Genomic DNA, 23336 nt, shown 5'->3' on the forward strand with positions numbered 1-23336 from the left:
CATCACTTGAAAAACCAGATCAATATAATAACGGAAATTAGCAGGCATACGCCTCAATAAACCGGTTATGGCGAACTACAATAACAAAGTATGTATAACTTATTACACACAACCAAGAAAATATCGCTTTCGAAATAAACAAAATCAACACCGATCTAAATTAATTTGTTTTCGACTTCAATCACTATATGGGATTACGTAATATACTATATCAACTCAATATAATCCTTCAAACCGTTCTAAAGCTTCTCACTGATTTAGAAACAGCTATTAAATTTGCAAGATTAAATAAACATCATCCATAGAATTCTAATTAACCCAGAAGAATTTAAAGGGGCAGTCGAAAAAATGCACGAACATCACTAGCCCGAGCAATTGCCATACATGGAAAATTACTTTACAAAATACATTCTGAAAGTTGATAGTTATCACACCAACCACACAATGGTATTTGTTATTCACTTTTCTTGAAATCTTGTCATTTTCGTGTATCCTTTATGTAAGAAGTTGTTATTTATAAATGTGAGCAAACCTTTTTCTTCTTCAACTTCGTATATCTATGTAGATATACTATTGTTATCAGTGGAGCTTTTCATTTCCTCGGTGAAATTCCAAGTAGTAATGAAATAGAGGTCCTGGAATCATCCGAATATATATATATATATATATATATATATATATATATATATATATATATATATATATATATATATATATATACAATAGTAGTTTTTTATTGGGAACGTGGGAAACACTAACTAATGGACTAACTTTGGATGAGCTTTTGAATACTTACATCGTCTGGGAAATAATTAATTAAGATAGCCGGTGATTTTTGATATTATCAAAGCTTGTAAAAATTTATATATATACAAAAACTTCTTATTTCTTAGACCTTTTGACATATTGATGTATCTAAATGTTCTTGATTTTAGGTGTCTTCTGTTTCAAAATTAGTTTTTTTAATAATTTTTGGAAGAAAGATAAAATTTATCAGTCTTTATCAATATATGATATTGACACTAACAATTTGCTTATTTATATTAATCTATAGATCAACTTCATCATGAATATCAAAATAAGGATAAAATCAACTTAGAACTTTGTTCCAATAAGAAAAATTAATTTTTTCTTTGGTTTCCACATCTCAAATATATAGCGGTAATTAATTAAATTTATAGAATTTACAAAAAAGAGCTATAAATTTTACTTAAATTATTTAGATCTTTTTTATCATTTACAGCTTTTTGTTCTTATGAATGTGAACCATTTCTAAAAATTCCCTTTTTTCTGGTATTAGATTCCGTTTCAAGAGTTTCTGAATCTTTATAAATGAATTTATGTTTTTTTGATATCTCATGGTTCGTTAATGCAGTTCTATTTTTTTATCGTATTGATGATCTCTTAATCTATTTTGTAAATACTGAGATGTTTGCCCTATGTAGATAGCGTCACAATTAGTACAAGGCACTTGATATATAATATTACTTCTTTGTTTGTATATTTCATTCATATTTGAAATATGTTGATGTAAGTGTGAGTTCTAAAGCTTTTATAAATTCGTCTTGAGGCATTTCTGTATATTCTTTAATTTTGTCTCATTTTTTTATTAATATTTTTCACAATGGAATAGGAATATTTGTATATAAAGAAACCACATCTAACTAAATAAATAGATATTCTTTAGGAATTTTTATATTTTCAATTTTTTCTTTGCTATCCCATGTGTTTTTAATAAAGTATTTGTTTTGATATAAAATTTTTTTCAAAATATTTTTCAAATAATTAGACAATGGGGTAAATGAGTTTGAATCCTTGGAACAGTCGGTCGAAGGGGAATGATAGGCTTGTACAACTTTGAGAAACAATATATTTTTGGGGGTTAGGCATTGTGAATTTTCAATTTTTTTGCATTTCGAAATAAAAAGTTGTTTTTTCCAAGATCGGATCAGATCATTATTTTGTTTTTGATAAGAATTCGTAGGGTCTTGTTTAATTTTCATGTAAGTTGCTCATCGTTTACTAATGTCAACATTTTATTATTCGTTCCGTATCTATACCTTGACATACTCACTGATCTCAAAAATGTATTGAATGAAAGAAACGGCTAGGGAAGGTATGGTCGTCGTCTTTTTTTGGCATTGATTCAACTATTAATCTCATTCTACCGTAGTACTCCTTCTTCAATTTGATTTTCATTTTATTGGGTTGGATACCATCGTATCTATTTATAACCTTGTATTAGTACACATCAATTTGATATAAAAATTTGATAGTTATTGAGTTATCAATTGGGAAATACTTCTCTGCTCTTAGTATTTTCTTCAGAAATGCTGCCTTTGCACATTTGCCTAATCCAAATTCCATAATGATCTCATCGCTGATCTCCTTGGTGACAACGATAAGTTTTGCCATTTTTTATCGGTTGGTTGACAAGTAGCTGACTTTTTCACTGTCATTTCATTTCTTGACCAGTTTTTTTTAATTATGTCCTTACGTTATCCAACGAAGATGGTAATATTGTTTGAGTATCTAAGATTTCTGATATCCATGATATTTACTTTTATTGTTGTTGGGTAGTCTTTATTTTCGTTTTTTCTATTGTGTGTTACATAAGTTTCCACTTTATTTTATGTTACATATCGTTTTTTGTCCTTCGGAGGATGCTTATTTCCGCTTCTGTTTGACTGCTCAAATTTGTTAATTGTTAATTAAACTGTTAATTTTTTCCATTCAAGTACATTATTTTGAGTATCTCGTCATTCGGTCTTTTTTGTTTATGAAGTTTTAGCGTAACTATCATTTTGATCTTAGTCTTAAGGATGGTGCAGGTGGTGCTCGTTGGTTTTATCAAATGACACCCGATTTTTTATTTCGTTTGCTCCTACTACACTATCGAGTTTTCTGTGAAACTGGGGAGCTATAGCTGAAGAAAGCAATATAAATACACTATGCTCCTTGGGTTTTTTCTAGAAAGTATTTAACTGTATTAAGCTGTAGCCGGATATTGTTTTGATTGTATGATTGTAAGTAAGTAATCTAAAACGTAATGTTTATATTTTTCATATGTTAAGAGAACACATAGTTGGCCTATAGTGAGTAAAAAGAATTATTAGAGATTTATTGGGAAGTATTTAAGTTGAACCCTGAAATATACAAATTTATAATACTCATACTTTTATTTTTCGTTTATTAATTTGTTATTTGAAACAATTATTAATAAACATTATATAATCATAGTTTTTATGTTAAAATAATGAAATTTCTGTTAAAATATATGTAAAAATTGTAGAAAGATAAAATTTACTAAACCTTCTATCGCATGAAATATAATAGAGTAATTTCTATATTTTATATTTTCCATTTACAATTATTCACAGTCACTTAGAATGGCTAATATACATTGTTGTAAACCAGTATCATAATAATCTCCATCGATACACGTTCTCAATTCTGCGACATAATATTTGAATATAAGTAGAAATACTTTTTCTACGCATTCATAGTACTGATTGCAAGCTGGTGCGGGATAAAGTCCAGTAGAAGTACAAGTTGGAGCTCCTGTAGGTCTAGCCACTGGAATTAAGGAATGAATGAATTAGAATTGTCAAGAAAATATCATTATTTCAATCCCGCCACGTATAATAGTATTTTTTGTACCTATTATTTCGTGAGCATTGTCAATAATTTCTTCAAATTCTAAATGGTTATGCTCTTTATACAATCTTATTAAAATGTTTTTCCATTAAATTGTTCTTGTTGGAATCTAGTATTTTGTTAAATCTGACATAAAATTCGTATCCAACGTATGAGCAAATAATTTTTTTTTCAAATCAACTCAAATTTCAAGCATCCATGCTATCAAAAAATGAACTTCTCAAATCAACTGACAGATGAAAAATTTCTGTGAAACTTTAAGGATTGGTCATACCTGATTAACTCTCCGGGATGGTCTACTAATCATTACTCAAAGTACTTACCAGTCTCATATAGTGTACCAAATGTGCTATTTTCAGAGAAAAACAAAAATGCGGTAGTCAGAAGTTTTGTGTGTATGGTCAAGGATAATGAATAAACAAATACTTATAACTACTTGAACTTACTATATATATATATATATATATATATATATATATATATATATATATATATATATATATATATATTAACGAAACACAATGTACTTAAAAATATATACAAAGCGTAAAACTAACATATAAGTCACGGGCAACTATATCTCAAAGAGCAGCGTAGCTCTGCAGAGACCTGGGTGCTCAAGAACACTGCTCCCTTCACTGTCCCGAGAGAGATTGTAAGTCGCTAAGTAAAAGCTTCCAAAAGTTGAATTTTGTTTTCTTCTTGCGATGGACTGTAGTGAGGGATTAACTTCTTGAATTTTTTATATAGTTTGATGAACGGTGGATTTAAAGTTAAATTGTCCCATTTAGCACTGTATATAGGGTCTAACGCCACAATCGTGTAAGTGGATTTTTCTTCATCATTCGTTATATTATATGCATCGAAATTTCATTAGACGATCGCGAACCAGAGTGCCGGTTTGGTAAGTAAGAATGCCGGTGTTGGTAACGAAACGAGGTTATTTGCTTTACGCCCACAAAAAATGTTCACTGCTCTCAGTCTTTTGTTTATCACGTCAGTGTCACCAGTCAGGGATGAAAGGATTATTTTTGTTATTAATATTATTAAGTTCTTCAGATAAATGTGTACCTGTATTGAGTATTGTTAAATACGAGGGCACATGTCGTGAACGGAACATAACCCCTCTTCCAGAGATGAAGTCACGAAATTGTGTTTGTATACGTGTGCACTTTCGTGTCTTTGTGTGTACGTGCGAATGAGTGTGTGTGTGCTCACGAAAACACCTCCATAAAGTTATAAGAATCAACCTCGTCGCTCTAACACCAAAGTTCTTGTACTGCTGCTGGGGTTGAGCTGATACGACGTCCTCTGCAGTGAACTTTATCTGCTGTAGTTGGTTATCGTCAGGCTGCTGTCAGACGGAAAAAGGTACTGCTTAACCTGCATAGATCGTTTTCTCGCTGGCCAGTAGCTATCCCAATGATAAATCAAGAAACCGAGATGGTCACTCGTGCTTCCTGGGAAGGCTGAATCAGCAATTATGGGACGCCGGTGACGTTAACAATGGAAGAGGAAAGTCAGTTCGAATCGGAATTATTTCGATCAGTTAACCGGTTGACGGCACTAACCATGATCAGTCGAATAGCTGTGACTTCGAAAAGCTGCAGTATGTTTTCTTCTTGCGATGGACTTTTTTTTCTTCGCTCACAAATTAACACCGTTAGTCATTTTTGCTGTTCGCGGTTTTCCTTTCACGAGAAACGAACCGAGTAACTACCACTACACTTTACTTCAACCCTTCGCGGCACATTGAGCACATATAATTTACGCGTCCATAAATATTCATTGCTTTGACGTCTTTTGTTTATTACTTCGGGGTCACCAATCAGGGATGAAAGAATTATTGTTTTATTGAGGAAATTTTTTGGAGAAATATGTATTATGTATTTTTTAGATCAGAGAGCATAGGGCGTAGTCGCCAGACGTGTAACAGCTTTCTCATGTTACATGAGTATGATTGCCAGCATCCATTGTAATGAATGAAATAATATCATTTCAAATCAATGGGTACGTATACGAAAACATATATATCACCCCCAAATTATATTTATAAAAGGTGTAATATAATTAAATAAACAATGGAAATCCTTTATGTATTCTATGTTCAATATCTAATTTTTAAATAGAGTATTTGTATGTACATAGGCATTTTATTCTTAAATAGATATCCTTATGATTCTTATAATGTAAAAATACATGATGTGCAGCAAGTAATCGTTAGTAGGGGACATCAGAGTAGAATGAATGATAAAAACGTTAAGATAAATTTCTCGTATAAGGAACATTGCAGAAAAACCTAAATGAATCGATTGAAAAATATATTGTTATTATCACATAATTTTCAGAATTTAACTAATGGAAGTATAGGCGTACGATAGCCCTTACCTGTAAAGGGTTAATCATATGAAAATATAACGAAGAATTTTGATAATGAGTCCAGTTTTAGCAAATATATGCGATAACCCAGATCATAAAAATTTTAATGTACGAATATTTTACTCACCTTTCTTTTTCGTTGTGAATTCATTTGTTGAAGTTACTGTGGAAACGGTTGACTCAGACACTGAAATATGTAAATTTTATTCATGGGGCAGAAATTGCGAACATCTTGTATATTCTATACGCAAAGATCATTATTTTATGCTGCCCAGATAATATAGTATAAATAGTGTGAGAAATGGAACCCAAGAAGTTGTATTGAGTTATGTACTTGTTATATAACTCTCTGAGAATTGTTATGATTTCTGCAAGAGAGGCTGCAACTTAGTTTTTAGAATAATTTGAACATCATTGGTAATAGTTATGTTTAATTTCACATCTATCGCACACTAATATTGAAAATAAATTTGTTACTTTCAACTTACATGGTGTTAGATCTTGAGCGACTAAATGTCTTCTAGATTTGCTCGAGTTTAATTAGTGATGGTTTTTTAAAATAAAACTGATCATCAGAAAAGTACTTGATTTGCCATGTGTTGATAGAAGTCAATGTGTACTAGTATTATGGATCAATCTGATAGCAGCATAATACCAAAATTTTGAAAATCACTCTCTTATTACTAATTCATTTTACTATTTTATTCAGAACTAAACTTGTTTGATCTCTTTCACTTGACAGATCCCATTTACTATAAGCATGCATGAAGGTGACAAAGAACGACGTCTTAAGTTTTGTGAGTTTATTGAAAGTCAAAGATATGCGTAACGATGCAACTTTCCATTTGAGTAAACTGCCACAATGTGAACATATAGAGAACCGCAACAACATTAAATTGTACAGCATAAACAACATTCTCCAAAAGTTAATATTTTTTCTGCAATCTCGATATGCTAGAAAAGTATCTCTTCTCGCAGTTAGAAACAGAGCCAAATAACTTCATACAACAAGATCACGTCATACCACTCTGAAAATTACATGTGCTTCATCACTGGACTCCAAATCACCGGACCTTATTGTTTCTGATTTTTTTGTGAGGGTTTTATAAAATGTATTGTTCATACTACTCCTCTTCCAACAACATTAGTTGAACTGAAAAACCTTATATGGTATGTGAAAACATTGTATTCGGACGCAATGTGACTAATCATAAAACTAGATGTCTAGAATAAACGATCTATAAAGTACACTCTAATTTTAGAAAAGAAATCGAGAAACATAGATAAAGGTAAGTAAAGAATAAAAAAATGTAATTTGGAGGAACAGACAGCATTTGGACCAGACAGACAAACTAATTTATATTTATAGTTAGAAACCTAACTGAAAGATAACTAGAAGCAGGAGTCGGTCTAAAGTTTAAAGGATATAGCGGTTCTCAGAAAGGCTGTCTACATGTTTTATACGAATATATCATTATGTTTGTTAATATTGTGTTTTTTCAACTAAATAAGGCCTTTTTATTTGTACATTCACTTTCTAGATCGAATTATTTTAGAAATTCTTTTTGGTATAAATACTCGCTCGTTAATCAGCGAGAAAGTCAGTAAATAATCTGATGTGATCTTGAATAAATGGAAATAGACGAGTAAACAGTGTGTTTAGATAAATTATTATATTAAGAATTAGATAATTATTAGTAATGGTGAGTACTAAATAGTTTAGAGTACTTATGTAAGAGTATAAATAAATTAAGTAAGTAATAAAAAATATTATCTATAAATTAACTTCACCGTTGAAAGCAGTTTCAAGAGATTATAATTAGAGAAACATTTCATGGGTTGTAGATTGTGAATAAATAGTGAGGTAAGCATGGTTAAAAAACTAAGTGGCCTGAAAGTAGCAGAATTGAAAGCAAAATTCGAAAATCGTCCGGTAAGAAGAATGAATGAGAAAAAAGACTGATCCAGAAACATGTTTATTCAAAGCTTCTACCCTCGATTTCTACCATGGAGAACAATATTCCGACAATAAAGAACGATCTTTTTTCCATATAAACGAGGGATTTCGACTATGAAAAACGATATTTCGACCATAAAGAGTGATATTTCTGTCGATATTTTATCATTGAAAACTGACATTGCCGCTGACGTCGAAAATAAAATCTCATCCCTAAAGTCGGATATCCAGAACATAATGACAACGATGAAAAATCGGATGGACGAGAAAATCAAAGAATTAGAGAAAAATTTTGCAATTTCAAGAACAGATATTCCAGGAGAGCGAGTATATAATCTTCAAGTACAGCTCAAAATAGAAGACATTGCAGTTTTGCCCCAGTCAATACCTCAACCTTTGGTGCTAAGACGGTCTTGGACCAATTACGTTAAACAGTTTGAGACGGCCGCTAGAGTGAATAATTGGTCCGATAAAGAGAAAGCAGTGAACTTAACTGTAGCCCTGCGATGCCTTAGATATACTCCAGATGAACCTCTTGAAGAAACTGATAACTTCGAACATCTGAACCTGAAATATGGTCACGAACATTTCGAACACCTGTACCAATCGTAGCTGAAACACCGAATGTAGAAGCATGTTAAAACTTGTGTGAGGTAGAAATTGCTCGACCGATTCGCTTATCCCACAGCACCAGAGAACATAATGAAAGCCTGCACAACCATGATAATCAAACTTGACCAGATTGTCAATATGAGAAGAAACCACAGATTAGATGCTGGAATTATGTTCCTGGATTTCCATAAATAAAGCACTCCAGTCGCGGGGAAGCTAGTGCGGATCGCTTTAAAGACCCTCTCATACTGATAGCTTAAATATCGCAATGACAGTGTATAAGTGGATGGAGAAGTGATTGGGGAGAAAAATACTTTGTTGGTATGCTGCGCGGCTACTAGGGATCATGAAGAAAAAGCACCGGTTATGATGAAGCCATGTTATGGAGAAATTCGCAAAGAAGTAATAATTAGAAAAGGATTAGTTACGTCGGCGAAGAAGGTTCCAGTATGTGTAATTAATTTAAAAGATTACCCGATTACTATCAAAAACGGAGACAGGGTTGGAGCATACGTACACCAGTAACGTCTATAGTCCGCTAAAAGACGACAACTGACAATTGTCATGACCGATTCGAACAGATGATATCAGTAGCTGGTCGATCCTTCAATCAAGCTGTTAAAAGGAGAATTAGGGAATTTGTATTGCAGTATCGACATCTATTCTTTCCATAAAGAGAAAGAACTGCTGAATCATCAGTCGTCAAACCAAAAATCGTTACTTGTCATGCCCAGCCAATCAAACACTCGATACTTGCTAGCAGCAAGCTGTTTTCTACCTTGGACTCACAGAAAAAGTAAGAGCTTTCCACTGAAATGAAGACTATCAAACGACATTCGAGACCTTGAAGACACATTTTATCACGGCGCCGATATTAGCATATCCATTACCCGAGGGAACGTCATTCTTGAAACTGATCCAAGCAACGTAGGAATTATAGAAGTACACTTAAATGTGCAAAAGGGGCAATAAAGTGAGCTAGGATACTTCAGTGAAGTGAAGTGAAGTGAACTACTATGTCAGAAACAAGAATCAAAAGTAATAAAAATAAAGAAAAAATATTTAAATTGGTATAAACATATTTACTAAATAGAAGCACATAGACTCACTAAAATTATGGAAGCAGAATGTAAGATCAAAAGACGTATAGGGAGATGTAAAATAAGTATAAATAAGTGGTTAGATCCAAAGGAGGAGATACGAAAGAAATTCCATATTTAAATGAGAATATTATAAGGAAACAGGAACTATTGGAAAAATAGAGTTCACGAGAAACCGAGACCATAATTTTTTTCGAAATTACTGATATTTGGTTATAACACGTTAACAATAAGGAGCCGCTGCATTTGGCAAGTAAAATACCACAATGAAAATTTATTTGAAATAAGAATTTGAAAAAGTCGACGACCTGAAATGAAATGTTTTTTGGGACATTATTCAATTGATAAAATGTTTCTTTAAGTATCTCCTGATATTTTATAACACTATAAACTACCTTACTAATCGCATACACAGTCAAATTAACTCAAAAATTTTATTCGTCTGGTATTATGGTGTTGACACAATCACAATCATTTTAACACATTTCTCAAATTTTATTACGTTTTATTATTTAATTTTATATTATACTAACAATGAGATTAATGCCTTCGAATGAAATGACGAGATAACTGATTTCTTGATTGGTATTCTATTACTCACTGAATATTGATGTATAAAATTTTGCTTGATTAGCGCAGTATTTATTTCTTTCTCCCTAATAAGTTTATTGAAATATCAATTTCTTTACATTAACCTCATTTAGCTTCAAGACCAACAAGTCAAAGATCAAAGAATAACAAGCAATTCGATTTGGTGTCGTTCTCTACCTATATCTAATACCTATTTAGTAAAAGATACAATTCGAATTAAATACATCTCGTCATATCAATAATTTAGAAAATCTTTTTTAGTATAATCATGAAACGTGCCGATCCAAAAATATAGAATATTTGTGGGTAGAGAATACTTCCAGTTTCTTAATGAGTAATTTCGTAGTAACAACATATATTGATATTAATCCGATTGTATATAAATATGTTATAGATATTTTTCAAATGACCTGCCAATGTGACACTGAACAATAGCATAATTTAGATTTTTCTGAATTGCTGGCGTATATTTTCTCAAACAACTTTCTATTTCTTATTAGCAGGTACTCAAATACATTTCCTGGGTAGAACTAATTTTTCTGGACAGTACAAAATTTATTATACGGAAGTAAATGAAATATTGGACATAAATACCAGTTGTTTCCGTGTTATCTGACGATGAAGTCACAGTTTCCTCTTTTGTAGTAGAGATGGTCGCTTCAGACAGTTCCTCTGTTGTTGTTGAAATCGTAGTTGTAAGTCTGGTTGAATCTGTTGTAGTTACTGTAAAAGTTGGTGTGGTATCGGTGTTTTGAGTCGTATATGGTACTGTAGTTATCGATGATGTTGATGTTGTGGATTCAATTGTGGTTATGTTTGCCGTGTCCGCTATACATCTAAAAAACTGGATATCTGAAGTCATGATGTTTATAATTATTGGAAAAAATAAAACCTCCAAACGAATGACTCTTTATTCACATATAATCTAAGAATTACTGAGACATTGATTATTCGAAAAGAATTTCGAATTGATTAATAATAGTGATCATTGATGAATTTATTATATTCATAACGTCAAATTGTAACCTGTTTTATATTAGAGTTCGGCTAAAAATCGGCAAGTCTATATTAGTTAAAACGTGCCTACAGTAGAAGCTCGAATTCGAGTTGCATCTCAGTATTAAACCCACCATTATTAAATAATTGCGTTTAAAAGGGTTGACTCCAATGTAAATACATTAGTCGAATCTGCAGTATTACATGTCATAGTGAAAAGGTGGTGCCATGTGTTCAAATGTGGTTGATAGTTGTATACAGACAAATATGGAGGTGGAGCTTCCACAACCACTACAATACACAATGTTAAAAAAGTTCATGATCAACTATAACTATGCCAATAGTAGTCTCTCATACTATGCCATACTGCCAAACTGAATATTACAAAAATTGGCTGTGCCTCAACTTGTAACGTAGTATAAACAAAATAAAGGAAGTCATGAAATTATCATTATATATATAGACTAAATTACAGAGTTAAGAGTGGAAACATCGATGTTCACCCCCACCGAAAACCTTCAAGATGCAACCTTTAACAGGGAAGGTCATACTGACCGGATTTTGGGATAAGGCGGGTGTAATTTTGGAGAATCGCTGTAGAAGATTATATGCGTTTATAATAACAATTTATTTTTAATATCACGTGAGGCGATAAATAAAAACCGGCGGTAGAACTTGCGAAAAGGTGTTTTCTTATATTAAAATAATGCACCCAGTCACCGGTTCACCATTGAAAAAACCTCAATAAATCCGAAAGGCTTCGAATTAGTCGAGTATCCTCTAGGTGTCCAGTAGTTAATGTGTTTTTTAATTTTGGAGAGCATTTGCGTGGTAAACGATTTTCTTCGAATAATAAAGTCATATGTGCGGAAAATGATTTGCAGACGTTGAACAATCTCTCCTTTGAGATACATTAGAAATGTAGTAATCTTAGAAGATACTATATTGGAAAATAGAAAGAATATCTTCGAATTTTCATTGTAAGCATGTCAGACACGGAGGAAACGGATTTGCCCTCGTATAAAAGTTTTCTTAATGATAAGTCTTTATTTTATATTGGTTTTGATGGAAAATTAGTTTTAGAAGACAGGTAAAAAATAAACGTTTCGGTCTATTTCGGTCATTACCCGACACTTCTTCAAGATATTCAAACTTACGGAGTAGTTGTTGAATCATCACAATAATATCCATCCGGGCAATTTAATACTGTAGAAAGTATTGTTAGATTATTTGTATTAACACAAGTTACAAATGATTTATTGTTGCTCAAACACTGTATTGAGCTAGGTTTACATTGTAGATCTCCATCTTCAGTTATTATCTGAAAATATCCTTGGCACAGTCCGACAAGCAATGAAACCTAAAATACATTTTATAGAAATATTTTTCACATATTGTTGAACGAAAATATGATTTGATTTTTAGTTTCAAGAATCATGATTATATATCGGTCGGTACAAAAGCATTTATATACCAAAATAAAAAATGTGGTGTAAGCCAGAAATAAAATAATTATAAGTGATCAACTAGAGCAAAATAACCTGTTTATCGAATAAGACAATATTCCTCATTTGTTCGAATTTAGAATTATACTAAAACTAAGATAACAGAGAAACTAATACAAAGAAGCGTGCTCTGGAGATGAGCGACATAAAGAGTATGAGATGAGAGATGAGAGAAAATAGTTGTAATCATTCAGAAAATTGATTATCTGAGAAAATTGATATATATTCTACATATGTCTACTAATCTCAAAGAACAAAGAACAAGATATTGGAAAGAAGCGTTAGACGAAGATATTAAACTTGTAAAAAACTGAAAACCAACAAACGAGTACATCTAACAAAGGAGAAGAATAAATACAGAAGTTCAGATTAACGAATAATGAAATAGAAATGACTCCAAGAATACACTCCAATAAATAATAGATATTGCAATTAGCCCTAGAGAATCCTCATACGATACTTAGTAAAAGAGTTTCCAGAATTCTTAATAACTTGTGAGTATATAAATTCATTAGCTTGATACAACTTTTAAAAAGAAAGTTTCAAATAAATGAGAATTATAACTGAAAATTATATTAAAACAGGAGGACAATACTACCTACATTCTCTATATAGAAATAATATGCTATTTCAATTTGGAAACAGCATTACGAAACTTATAAATGAGAAGTTTGAATAAATAAGTTGGACGTGTTAAATATTACGGATAAAATTTTTTCAACGGTCAGCTTCACAAAAATGCAAATGCCTTCGGAGTTATACAATAACCAAAAAATATTTTTCAGCATTTTTTGTCTTATTCATAATAACCTAGTAAAAAGACTATGTTTTTTGATAATAATAATTTTGATTAATATACAAATAAAAAATATGTACTCGTACAAGTGCACGTACACTTAGGCACAATTTTAGGAAGAACATTTTCCCAAACTATCACTAATTCAATATACAACAAACTCTAAAATGATACGTGATTATGGTTTTCTTATTGCAAAATATATAACATAATTATCTCGTAGCAAACAAATAGACGTCTAGATTTCTGACTTTGTAAACCATATAAAACAATATTAGTAATAATTATCTACGACTTAATCCATAACATTATATAGATGTTATAAAATGAAATGTGTATATGTATGACATATTTTTGGGTTATAAATAGTGGATAATTGTTTCTCTCTTTGATAAATACAAAATACAAAGCAAAAACATAAAATAACTGAAGAAAAATTCGAAATTCATGTTTCGAAATATTTTTGGATTTTGAATTGAATTAAAAATATGTACTATTTTCTCCATTTCTTTCTGCCCTGCATATCTCTGTTCTTCTCACGTACTCGTAAACTTCTCATACATGTGCAGCATGATGTACTTTCAGGTTAAATTCTTATCTTTGATTCGCTTTGTCAAATGTTTTTTTTTTCTAGTGTCTAGCTTCAATAATATGAATTAGAAAATTTTTTATTGATTTTTTGTTATGTTGCTCATATTTTTTATGGTTATTAGTAGATTAGAGATTCTCATTCACTTGTTTTATTGTTAGGGAATTTTTTGGCATATTTATTTTCAAACTCAACTATTTTTTAGTGAAAGTTTCTAGCAACTATAGTATAGTATGCTCTTCTATCCTATGAACCGATTAATCTATATCATTTGTTGGTTTAGGTCACTCCACTCCTTACTATGTATTTTTGTACATCATTCAAAACTACAGAATCCCTACCTAATTTACTTGTATACTTGTAGACTCTTATAGATACGGTGATAGATTGGATTTGTTGTAAATGTGGTTTTTTGTGTTATTATATCTAGACTTCATACTTATTCAGCTTTAAATAGAAACAACGAAAATGATATATATATATATATATATATATATATATATATATATATATATATATATATACATATCTAAAAGATATATATCTTTGAAAAATGTATATCAACTCCAACATATTTATTAACTCACATTTACAAACAATCTGAAGATCTCAATGGCGAAAGAAGTTATTTCTACTCATCTTATATTGACTGCTGTATATTTAAGAATTTTTCAACTTTATATGCTTCATACCAAATCAATAACTATGATGTTTTTCCTTTCCAACATAGCTGGAAAATATTATTCGTCTGTTTTCTCTCGCCCATGATTCATTACGTTTTCGTCTCTATATTTTAGTAACTGCAAAATCAACGCTGATATTCTACTTACTTTAATTAAAAGTATAAAATGGAATTTCACGCAATCCAAAAAGGTATTCCAAAAAAATGAAGAAAATAATCACCAATCCAGCAGTTGCTAGTAATTCCTCACAGAGATATATTTTGACGCAGAACGAAACAGCAATATTAAATGTAAATTTAGAAGTGTCGGAATTGACATCGTTATAGGTTGAGGCATAGAAGCAACAAATAAAGAAAAGATGCGAAATATACTATAGACCAATCTTTCCCAACTTGAGCCCTACAAGGGGACAATTTGATTTTTAAGGAGGGCAATTCGAAAATGAAGTCGACACGCTTTCGCTCTGAATTATTTAAACGCAATGCTAGATTCCAGTGCCAAATTTACGAGGATATATTGAATAATTCTTAGCCTAATATAGAACCAAACAAAGTTTCAATGTCAAAATATTTTATTACTCAACATATTCTTCTCTTAATTGGATATATTTATTAGAGCGAACCTACAATTAGATCTTTCAAAAAAATGTTTCTTCTTGTTCTGCAAACCAGACCTCCACAGCTTTTATTACCTCCTCGTTACGACCTTTTAAACTTTTTTCAATTGGGGAAAGAGATGATTGTCGGACGGAGCCAAATCTGGTGAATAAGGGGGGTGTTCTAGTAATTCAAACCCTAAATCACGAATTTTTTTCATGGTAACATGAGATTTGTGTACAGGGGCGTTGTCCTGAAAAAACAAAACACCTTTGGATAGCTTTCCGCGTCTTTTCTCTTTAATTTTTTCCCGTAGAGTGGTCAGTAATATCGAATAGTAATCTCCAGTTATTGTTCTACCCTTATCCAAAAAATTAATCATGATTTTTTGACACGAAACTTCTTAGAGAACCAGAGTGTCGCCATTCCATCGATTGTTGCTTTGTTTCTGGATCGTAGAAATGTACCCAAATCGAGCACAGATCGAACGAGATGCTTCTGCCCTTGTACGCTTTTGGTCAACATTCAAACATTTGGGGATCCATTTACAGCAATTTTTCTCATGTCCAAATTGACATGAACTACTCGTATATCATGAGCGCGTTCGTATGAAATATTTAGTGCTTCAGATAATTCAGAACTTTCTGGAATCTCTAAAGAACACAATATTAAGATAACGTACAATCAAACCCTTAATATTTAAACTATTTTCACTGAAATAAACGATAAAACATCAACCAACAAATTGTCTAGCATAGTATATGAAATTTCTTGTTTAAATTGTGACAAGAAGTACATTGGTCTACCGAAGAGATCGTTCACCAATCGGATAACCTCTCACAAAATCGATAGCAAATTATATCCTGATAGGTGCTCATTAGTATGAATTAAGTTTGTAGTTTATTAAAACTAATTTTTAAAAATAAATTTTTATTTCTACAAACTAAAAGTGAGACCCTCCAACTCGAAAGCTAAAGAATATCTAATTATTAAATTAAAATATGTTATCATGAAAAGTATCCGTGGGATTGCAATTCAGCAGTCTAGCGGTGTCGGGTTACTAGAAGCGTTTCCATAACTCCTCCGCCGTTAGACAGAAATTCAAGGAATATGTTAAATTTCAAAGTTCCAAATTTAGGGACCATTCTGGATTTCTTGGCACTGGCTTCTTCTTCTGGTTCTTCTTTCTTGCTTGGATGAATTTTATAGTCCAATACAAAGTGATAATTATTATAATGAAATAAATAAAAACAGTCAACAAAAACAATATTAAAATTTGCCGATATTATTGGATATGAAATATTTGAGATTTTCTGTTTATGAATGTCTAAAGCACTTTGAATATGTTGAAATTCGTCTAAATTGATAGAATGTAGTTGAATTGGTTCCATTTGAAAATTTGATATTTCACTTGAAAACGTTAAATTTGGAAAGTTTATTAATTTGAGTTCGGTTTGATAATTTTCAAAATTTTAATACCGTTTATGTCCACTTCACACTCTGAGTCAAGTTCTAAAATAAAAGTATCCTAAATTGGAAAATTGTCTTTGTTAGATGCGCACTTTTGATTAACTACATTTATTTCAGGAGATATTAAAATCCAATGATTCTTCTCTAATTTTTGGATCCGTAATTTTGGCATTCGGATAGCTAACTGTTGACATGATGAGACGTTCTTGAAGTAGCGGAGCATTTGAATTTCATATGGGGTTTCTTCTTGAATGATGACGGGTCCATTCTGGTTGCAAATGTACTGTTCGGATGAGACTCCTTGACAATTCTCGTCAAAAACATTTAGGAAAGGTCATTTAAGATGAGGAATTTTGCTTGAGGTAAAATTACTTTGAAGGAATTCTGAGTGGGTACAGGCAATGAGTATATGTGGGAATAATTGTACATTTCGCTTTCTACTATAGAAATTTCTAAGATAAATACTATTTTGTATCCCTTGTTATAACATTTTATTTCTGTGATCTTTTCATATAAGAGAATATTTTCTACTCTCGGTTCTTATGGAAGCTTATTAAATTTCAATTGTTCATTCACAATCTTAATTTCATTTAAAAGTCCTCTGATTGTCTGTAATAAGTTTCAATTTCCTCCATTCGTTTCAATAACGTTTGTTGGTTTTGTGCTAATGTGTTTGTATTGTTTTTAAAAATGTTAATAGAATTTCGAAGAAGTGTTATTTGTGAGTTAACTATATTTTTTAATTTTGATTGATTATCAGAAAGTGCCCATTAAAGATTTAATTATTGAGCCAAGTCCATTTATTAACCTTCTTTTTGATTCTTATATTGAAAACTGGATTATTTGATATAACTGAGTTTGTATTTTTTGTTCCAAATTTAAGATTAGGTTAGCATATACATTGAAATTCATGAATTAAGACCGATTTATCTTTATCTCTTGGAAATGTTTGCTGAATTCTTTTAATGTGGTTTTGTAAGATTTCGAAATGATTTACCATATCTCAAATGTCGAAAGTTTTAATAAAAGACCAAAAATCGATTTTATTTTGAGCATTGCCTAATTTGTAAGGTAGAAGACCAGGGTTATTATTTAAGTTATTGCGTATTGGGTGGTTTGATCCCTGATGGATGTGGGTGGACAACCTGTAATAGTTGGAAGTTGTTTTAGTTCGTTTATATGTATTATTTCCTTTCTATTTTCATTTTTTATTGAGGTTATTTCTACTTTACTTCTATCTAAAATTTCTGTTATTTCATAAGGTCCTATAAATTTATTATCTTTTTTACTATGATAACGAAAGTTTTTCTTAAATACTATTTGTCCTAACTCAGTATTAATACTACCTTTTTGATTATTTTTATCTACGATTTCATTCTTTTGTTTTTCTATGGTTTCTTTAACATTTTCGTATACATGCTTAAGTTTCTCTTTATGATCTCTTAGATCTTCATTGGGGTGCATCTCTTTTAGAATTGTGAGATGTTCTATTAAACTGGAATTGAATCGTTCTGCTATACTGTTCGATTCGTGATGTCCTACAGTGTCAAAATGTATTTTTATTTTTTGTAGATTTAAAATTTCTTTTACCGTATTATATATATATATATATATATATATATATATATATATATATATATATATATATATATATATATATATACTTGATATGCTTGTGCAAATTTGGAAAATGCGTCAATAATAATTAAATATATTTTATTGTTCTAAAGGAATAAATCTATGTGAACGAGTTTATATATTCGGTAACAGTAGTTTTCATGTTTTTCCAATAATAATTTCATTTTAAATATTCGTACGTTTCTACAATACCACGATGGTTAGTTTTGCCAACGTGATGATGTTTTATTAACATTATTTGTTCTTCTTTTTCCTTGATTGTATTTACTTGTTTTAAGCATCTAATTAAGTTTGGACCTTATTCTGAGAAGTGTTCTAAATAAATTTTATTAAAATCATTATAAAAAGAATCATTGTGAAAATATATGCAGGAACAATGTTTAGTAATTACATAGTCCTTTAAAAATTCTAGTATAAAATTTTCATTGTTTTGAATCGAAATTTTAACATTTATTATTTTATGATTTTCGTAGGTATCCTGCTCAACTAATAGTTTATGATACGGATGGGGTGTTACTGTAATTTGATTGACTTTATTATTAATTATTTCGTCATATATTCGTATACCGTCATTTGTTGGTTCATTAAAAGTGGTATGTTGTGTATTTGAATCGGTGTCAGTTGACATCAGCTGTGTGCAAATTGGCATCTGTTACGTTATCATTTAGTTGTTCGTCTATAAGGTCATTCAAAAATTGGTCTAATTCATGAGGATCTGTCATTTCGTCAGGATTATTAATCATTGAATCGTTTTCTAGTGCATTAATAACTACTCTAGAAAGTGCATCGCAATTAGAATTTAAAGTACCTTTTTTATAAATTATTTCATAGTCAAATTCTTCTAATCGTAATCTCTAACGAATCAATTTTGAATTCGGTTCTCTAAGATTGAATAGCCAAATTAAACGACGATGATCACAATGGCACACTATGGCAAGTAATTCTCTCTCGATAGTGCTATATTTTTGTTCAGAGTTATTTAGTGTTCTCGAGGCATATGCAATTGGTCTATCTGAAACAATTGGATCTTGAAATAATACTGCTATATTTTTGTTCAGAGTTATTTAGTGTTCTCGAAGCATATGCAATTGATCTATCTGAAACAATTGGATCTTGAGATAATACTGCTCCTAGTGCAACGTTTGAAGCGTCAGTCGTCAAAACAAAGGGTTTGGAAAAGTCTTGGTACTGAAGTAAAGGTGAATGAATTAATAGATTTTTACAGTTGAAAGCTGAGACGAAGTTTTGATCGTGTTTAACATTAGCATTCTTTTTTAGACATAAAGTTAACGGTTTAGTTATTTTAGCAAAATCTTTAATGTAGCGTGTATAATATCCTAATAGTCCTAAATAGCTTTTGATTTCTTTTTGAATTTTTGGTATTGGGTAATTTTTTATTACACTTATTTTCTCGGGATTTGGCTTTACTCCGTCTGGTGTAATGATATGCCCTAAGTACGCGACTTCTTTTCTAAGAAAATCAGATTTATCTAGTTGGATTTTGAAATTTGATTGTCGTAAGCGGTCAAATACTGTTTTCAGTCTCTCTACGTGTTCTTGCAAGGATGTAGAGTAGATTACAATCTCGTCTAAGTAAACTAAACATATTTCGTTGTTTATACCTCGTAAAATGTTGTCCATAACTCTTTGGAATGTAGAAGGAAATGAACGTACTCCCATTGGCATACGTTTAAATTCCCAATGTCCGTTTTGAGTTGAAAATACTGTCTTCGGAATGTCCTCTTCATGCATTTGAATTTGGTAGAATCCACTAGCTAAGACTAGAGTACTAAAATATTGACTTTTCCCTAATTTGTCCAATATTTCTGTAATGTTTGGTAAAGGGATGGTTTTTCATTTAATTTTCGGTAGTCTATTACTAAACGAAATTTCTTTTTATTTGATTTATCTGCTTTCTTTGGAACGATCCAAATAGGAGATGAGTAGGAAGAATTGGAAGGTTGGATAATACCTTGATGCAGCATTTTGTTTATTTGTGTTATAAATTTCGGGGTAGCGATATGTTTTTGTAAATATTGGAGTATCATCTGTTAAGTGTATTTTATGTTTTATTTGATTAGTAAAAGAGAGTGGTATCTCTTCACAATAAAAAATGTCACGATATTCATAACATCATTTTTTAATAACCTCTTTCTCTTCTGGATTACAATGATTTAGATCAATATTGTTTTTAAAATACGGTCATGTTCTTCACTAATTTCATGATCAGTTTGCATTTTTTCTATGAAATTAATTTCGTTTATATTCAAAATTTCAATATCGATTGGTTCGAAAAATTCGATTCTTTCGGATTTAGTGTTAGAGTTTATGATTGTGGTAAGAGCAAAGTAATTTTCAACATTTTTAATTTTATTCTAACTTTTTGTTGAATTCTAGGCGGTATTATTAAGTGATATGTTTGATATTTATGATTTTGAATATTTGATATTTCATTTTCATATATTATTGAAATTTTTACAAATGGAGTTCCAATAATTTTTGAGTTCATATCTATTGAAGCTTCTAATTGTTTTAATAAGTCAATGCCTATTAAACCGTCATATTTATCATTAAAATAGAGATAGAATTTATGATATTCTGAAACTCTAAACATTTTGAAAATTGGTATGTTATGTTATGTGCACTTTGTATTTAAAAATCTTCTTTAAAAATTTGATTTGGATAAAATTGATAAGCTAAATCAGGTTTAATTAAACTGCGAGTACTACCTGTATCAATTAAAAAATTTGCTTTCACTTCGCGAATGTATGTGGTAAATTTGCTCTAGATATATTTAAAGTTATTAAGTAGGATTGTTCTGAGAGGCTTCCTGTTGAAAATTTTCATTTGGGTCTTGAGAAATTTGATACGGATCATCGAATTGGTATTGATCAGAATTGTCATATTCTGGATATGTTTGATTAGTATGTGTATCAAAATTATTTTGGACATCATGGGTTTGGTACGAGCATTCATCATGTTGGTTGTTGAATTCATAATTTGATTATTTACATCATGTGCAAATAATTCTTTGAACGTAAATTTTCTCTGAGGTGCTAACATAGTATTACCTTATGTGTCCATCGGAGTAGGTTTATAAGGTTTGTTGAGATTTGATTGATTTCTACTTTGATTTGAGGGTGCTCTCAATATCTGGCTTTGCCTGGGTTGATTAGAAAATGGTTGTCTTTGAGTTTGGAAGTTATTATAGTTCCTCGACAGGGGTTGTGAATTTTGTATGAAAGGTCGATTGTAATGTTTTTCGACTTACGTACTATGAAGAAAATGCTCATTCTTCTCCAAAAGAATCTGGGCGATGTCGTCCCTCTTCCCTAGACTGGATTCTTGAAGTTTCGTGAAAACCACAAAATAACACAAGATTCGAGATTGCAAACAAACCGTAGATAGGGACTGGTGTCACGATTTTTGTTGAACCGATTTGCAATTCTACTGACTGCGCCAATTAAATTTGTAGTTTATTAAAACTACTTTTGACAAATAATTTTTATTTCTACAAACTAAAAGTGAGACTTTCCAGCTCGAAAGCTAAAGAATATCTCATTATGACATTAAAATATGTTATCATGAAGTTTTTTATACGATATTTCAATCATATTTTACTTTGGTTTTAGTTATATTTTGGGGTTTGTTATTGCTCTGTTGTTGTTTGTTTTCCAATTTATTTTTGAAATAAGTGATAATATTACAAGTATCAGATCTTATTTTATCTTTAATTTCGTTGCTTAGATGGTTGGTGTTGCATTCAATATTACATAAGATATTTGCTACAGGTAATTCTTTGTCAGTAGGAATATTTTGTGCTAAATTGGGACCTAAAGATGAAAATTATTTCACTTCAACTGTTATGACAGTATATTCTCGATCCATTTTGATTTTAATTCATTTGTATTTTCAGTCATAGGTTGTTGTTTTAATATTAGCCTATCAGTTTTCTTAATATTTTTTTTCCATTAATTAAAAAGGGATTGATATATTAATGCATCTAAATGTTCTTGATTTTAAGTCTCTTCTGTTTTAAAATTAGTTTTTTCGATAGTTTTTAGAAGATAAATTTTGAAGTTTCGACTTTTCTTCAAATTTTTATCAAAATATGATATTGACAATTTTTTTTTTGATCATTTTTTTCGACTTTTCCTTAAGTCTTTATCAAAATATTATATAGACACTGACAATTTGCTTATTTATATTGATCTATAGATCACCTTCGTCATGAATATCAAACTAAGGATAAAAACAACTTAGAACTTTGTTCTAATAAGAAAAATTAATTTTTCCTTGGTCCCTACATCTCAAATATATAGCAGTAATCAATTAAATTATTTGTAGTTTTATTAGAATTTACAAAATAGAGCTATAAATTTTACTTAAATTATTTAGGTCTTTTTTATCATTTATAGCTTTTTAGTTCTTATGAATGTGAACCATTTCTAAAAATTCCCTTTTTCGCGTATTAGATTCCGTTTCAAAAATTTTTGAATCTTTATAATTGAATTTATGTTTTTTTGATATTTCATAGTTCGTTAATGAAGTTCTATTTTTTTTAACGTATTGATGACCTCTATTTTCTAAATACCGAGATGTTTGCCCTGTGTATAGAGCGTCACAATTAGTACAACCCATTTGATATATAATATTACTTCTTTTGTTTTTGGTGTTTTAGATTTTAATTTACTGAAATATTTGGATAATGTATTATGTCCTTTATGACTTATACCTAATATCATATTTACTGAAATAATTCGATAA

The 23336-nt window shown here is 30.5% G+C and overlaps 1 protein-coding gene across 2 annotated transcripts; it reads right to left on the reverse strand.

The window, feature by feature from the left end:
• Positions 1–3160: 3160 nt before the first annotated feature.
• On the reverse strand, positions 3161–13821 carry LOC130448960 (uncharacterized). Of its 2 annotated transcripts, none has more exons than XM_056786582.1 (5): positions 13692–13821; positions 12450–12652; positions 10891–11132; positions 6164–6223; positions 3161–3576 (listed from the first exon to the last, which is right to left on the reverse strand). In XM_056786582.1, the coding sequence occupies exons 1-5, from the start codon at positions 13716–13718 to the stop codon at positions 3371–3373; spliced, it is 738 nt and encodes a 245-aa protein (XP_056642560.1). In that variant the 5' UTR covers positions 13719–13821; the 3' UTR covers positions 3161–3370. The 2 variants fall into 2 exon arrangements, with proteins under 2 accessions (XP_056642560.1, XP_056642559.1); XM_056786581.1 differs by having other exon boundaries at positions 13680–13754.
• Between the last annotated feature and the right edge of the window lie 9515 nt (positions 13822–23336).

This window comes from Diorhabda sublineata, chromosome 9 (genome assembly GCF_026230105.1).
Source record: "Diorhabda sublineata isolate icDioSubl1.1 chromosome 9, icDioSubl1.1, whole genome shotgun sequence".
NCBI lineage: Eukaryota > Metazoa > Arthropoda > Insecta > Coleoptera > Chrysomelidae > Diorhabda > Diorhabda sublineata.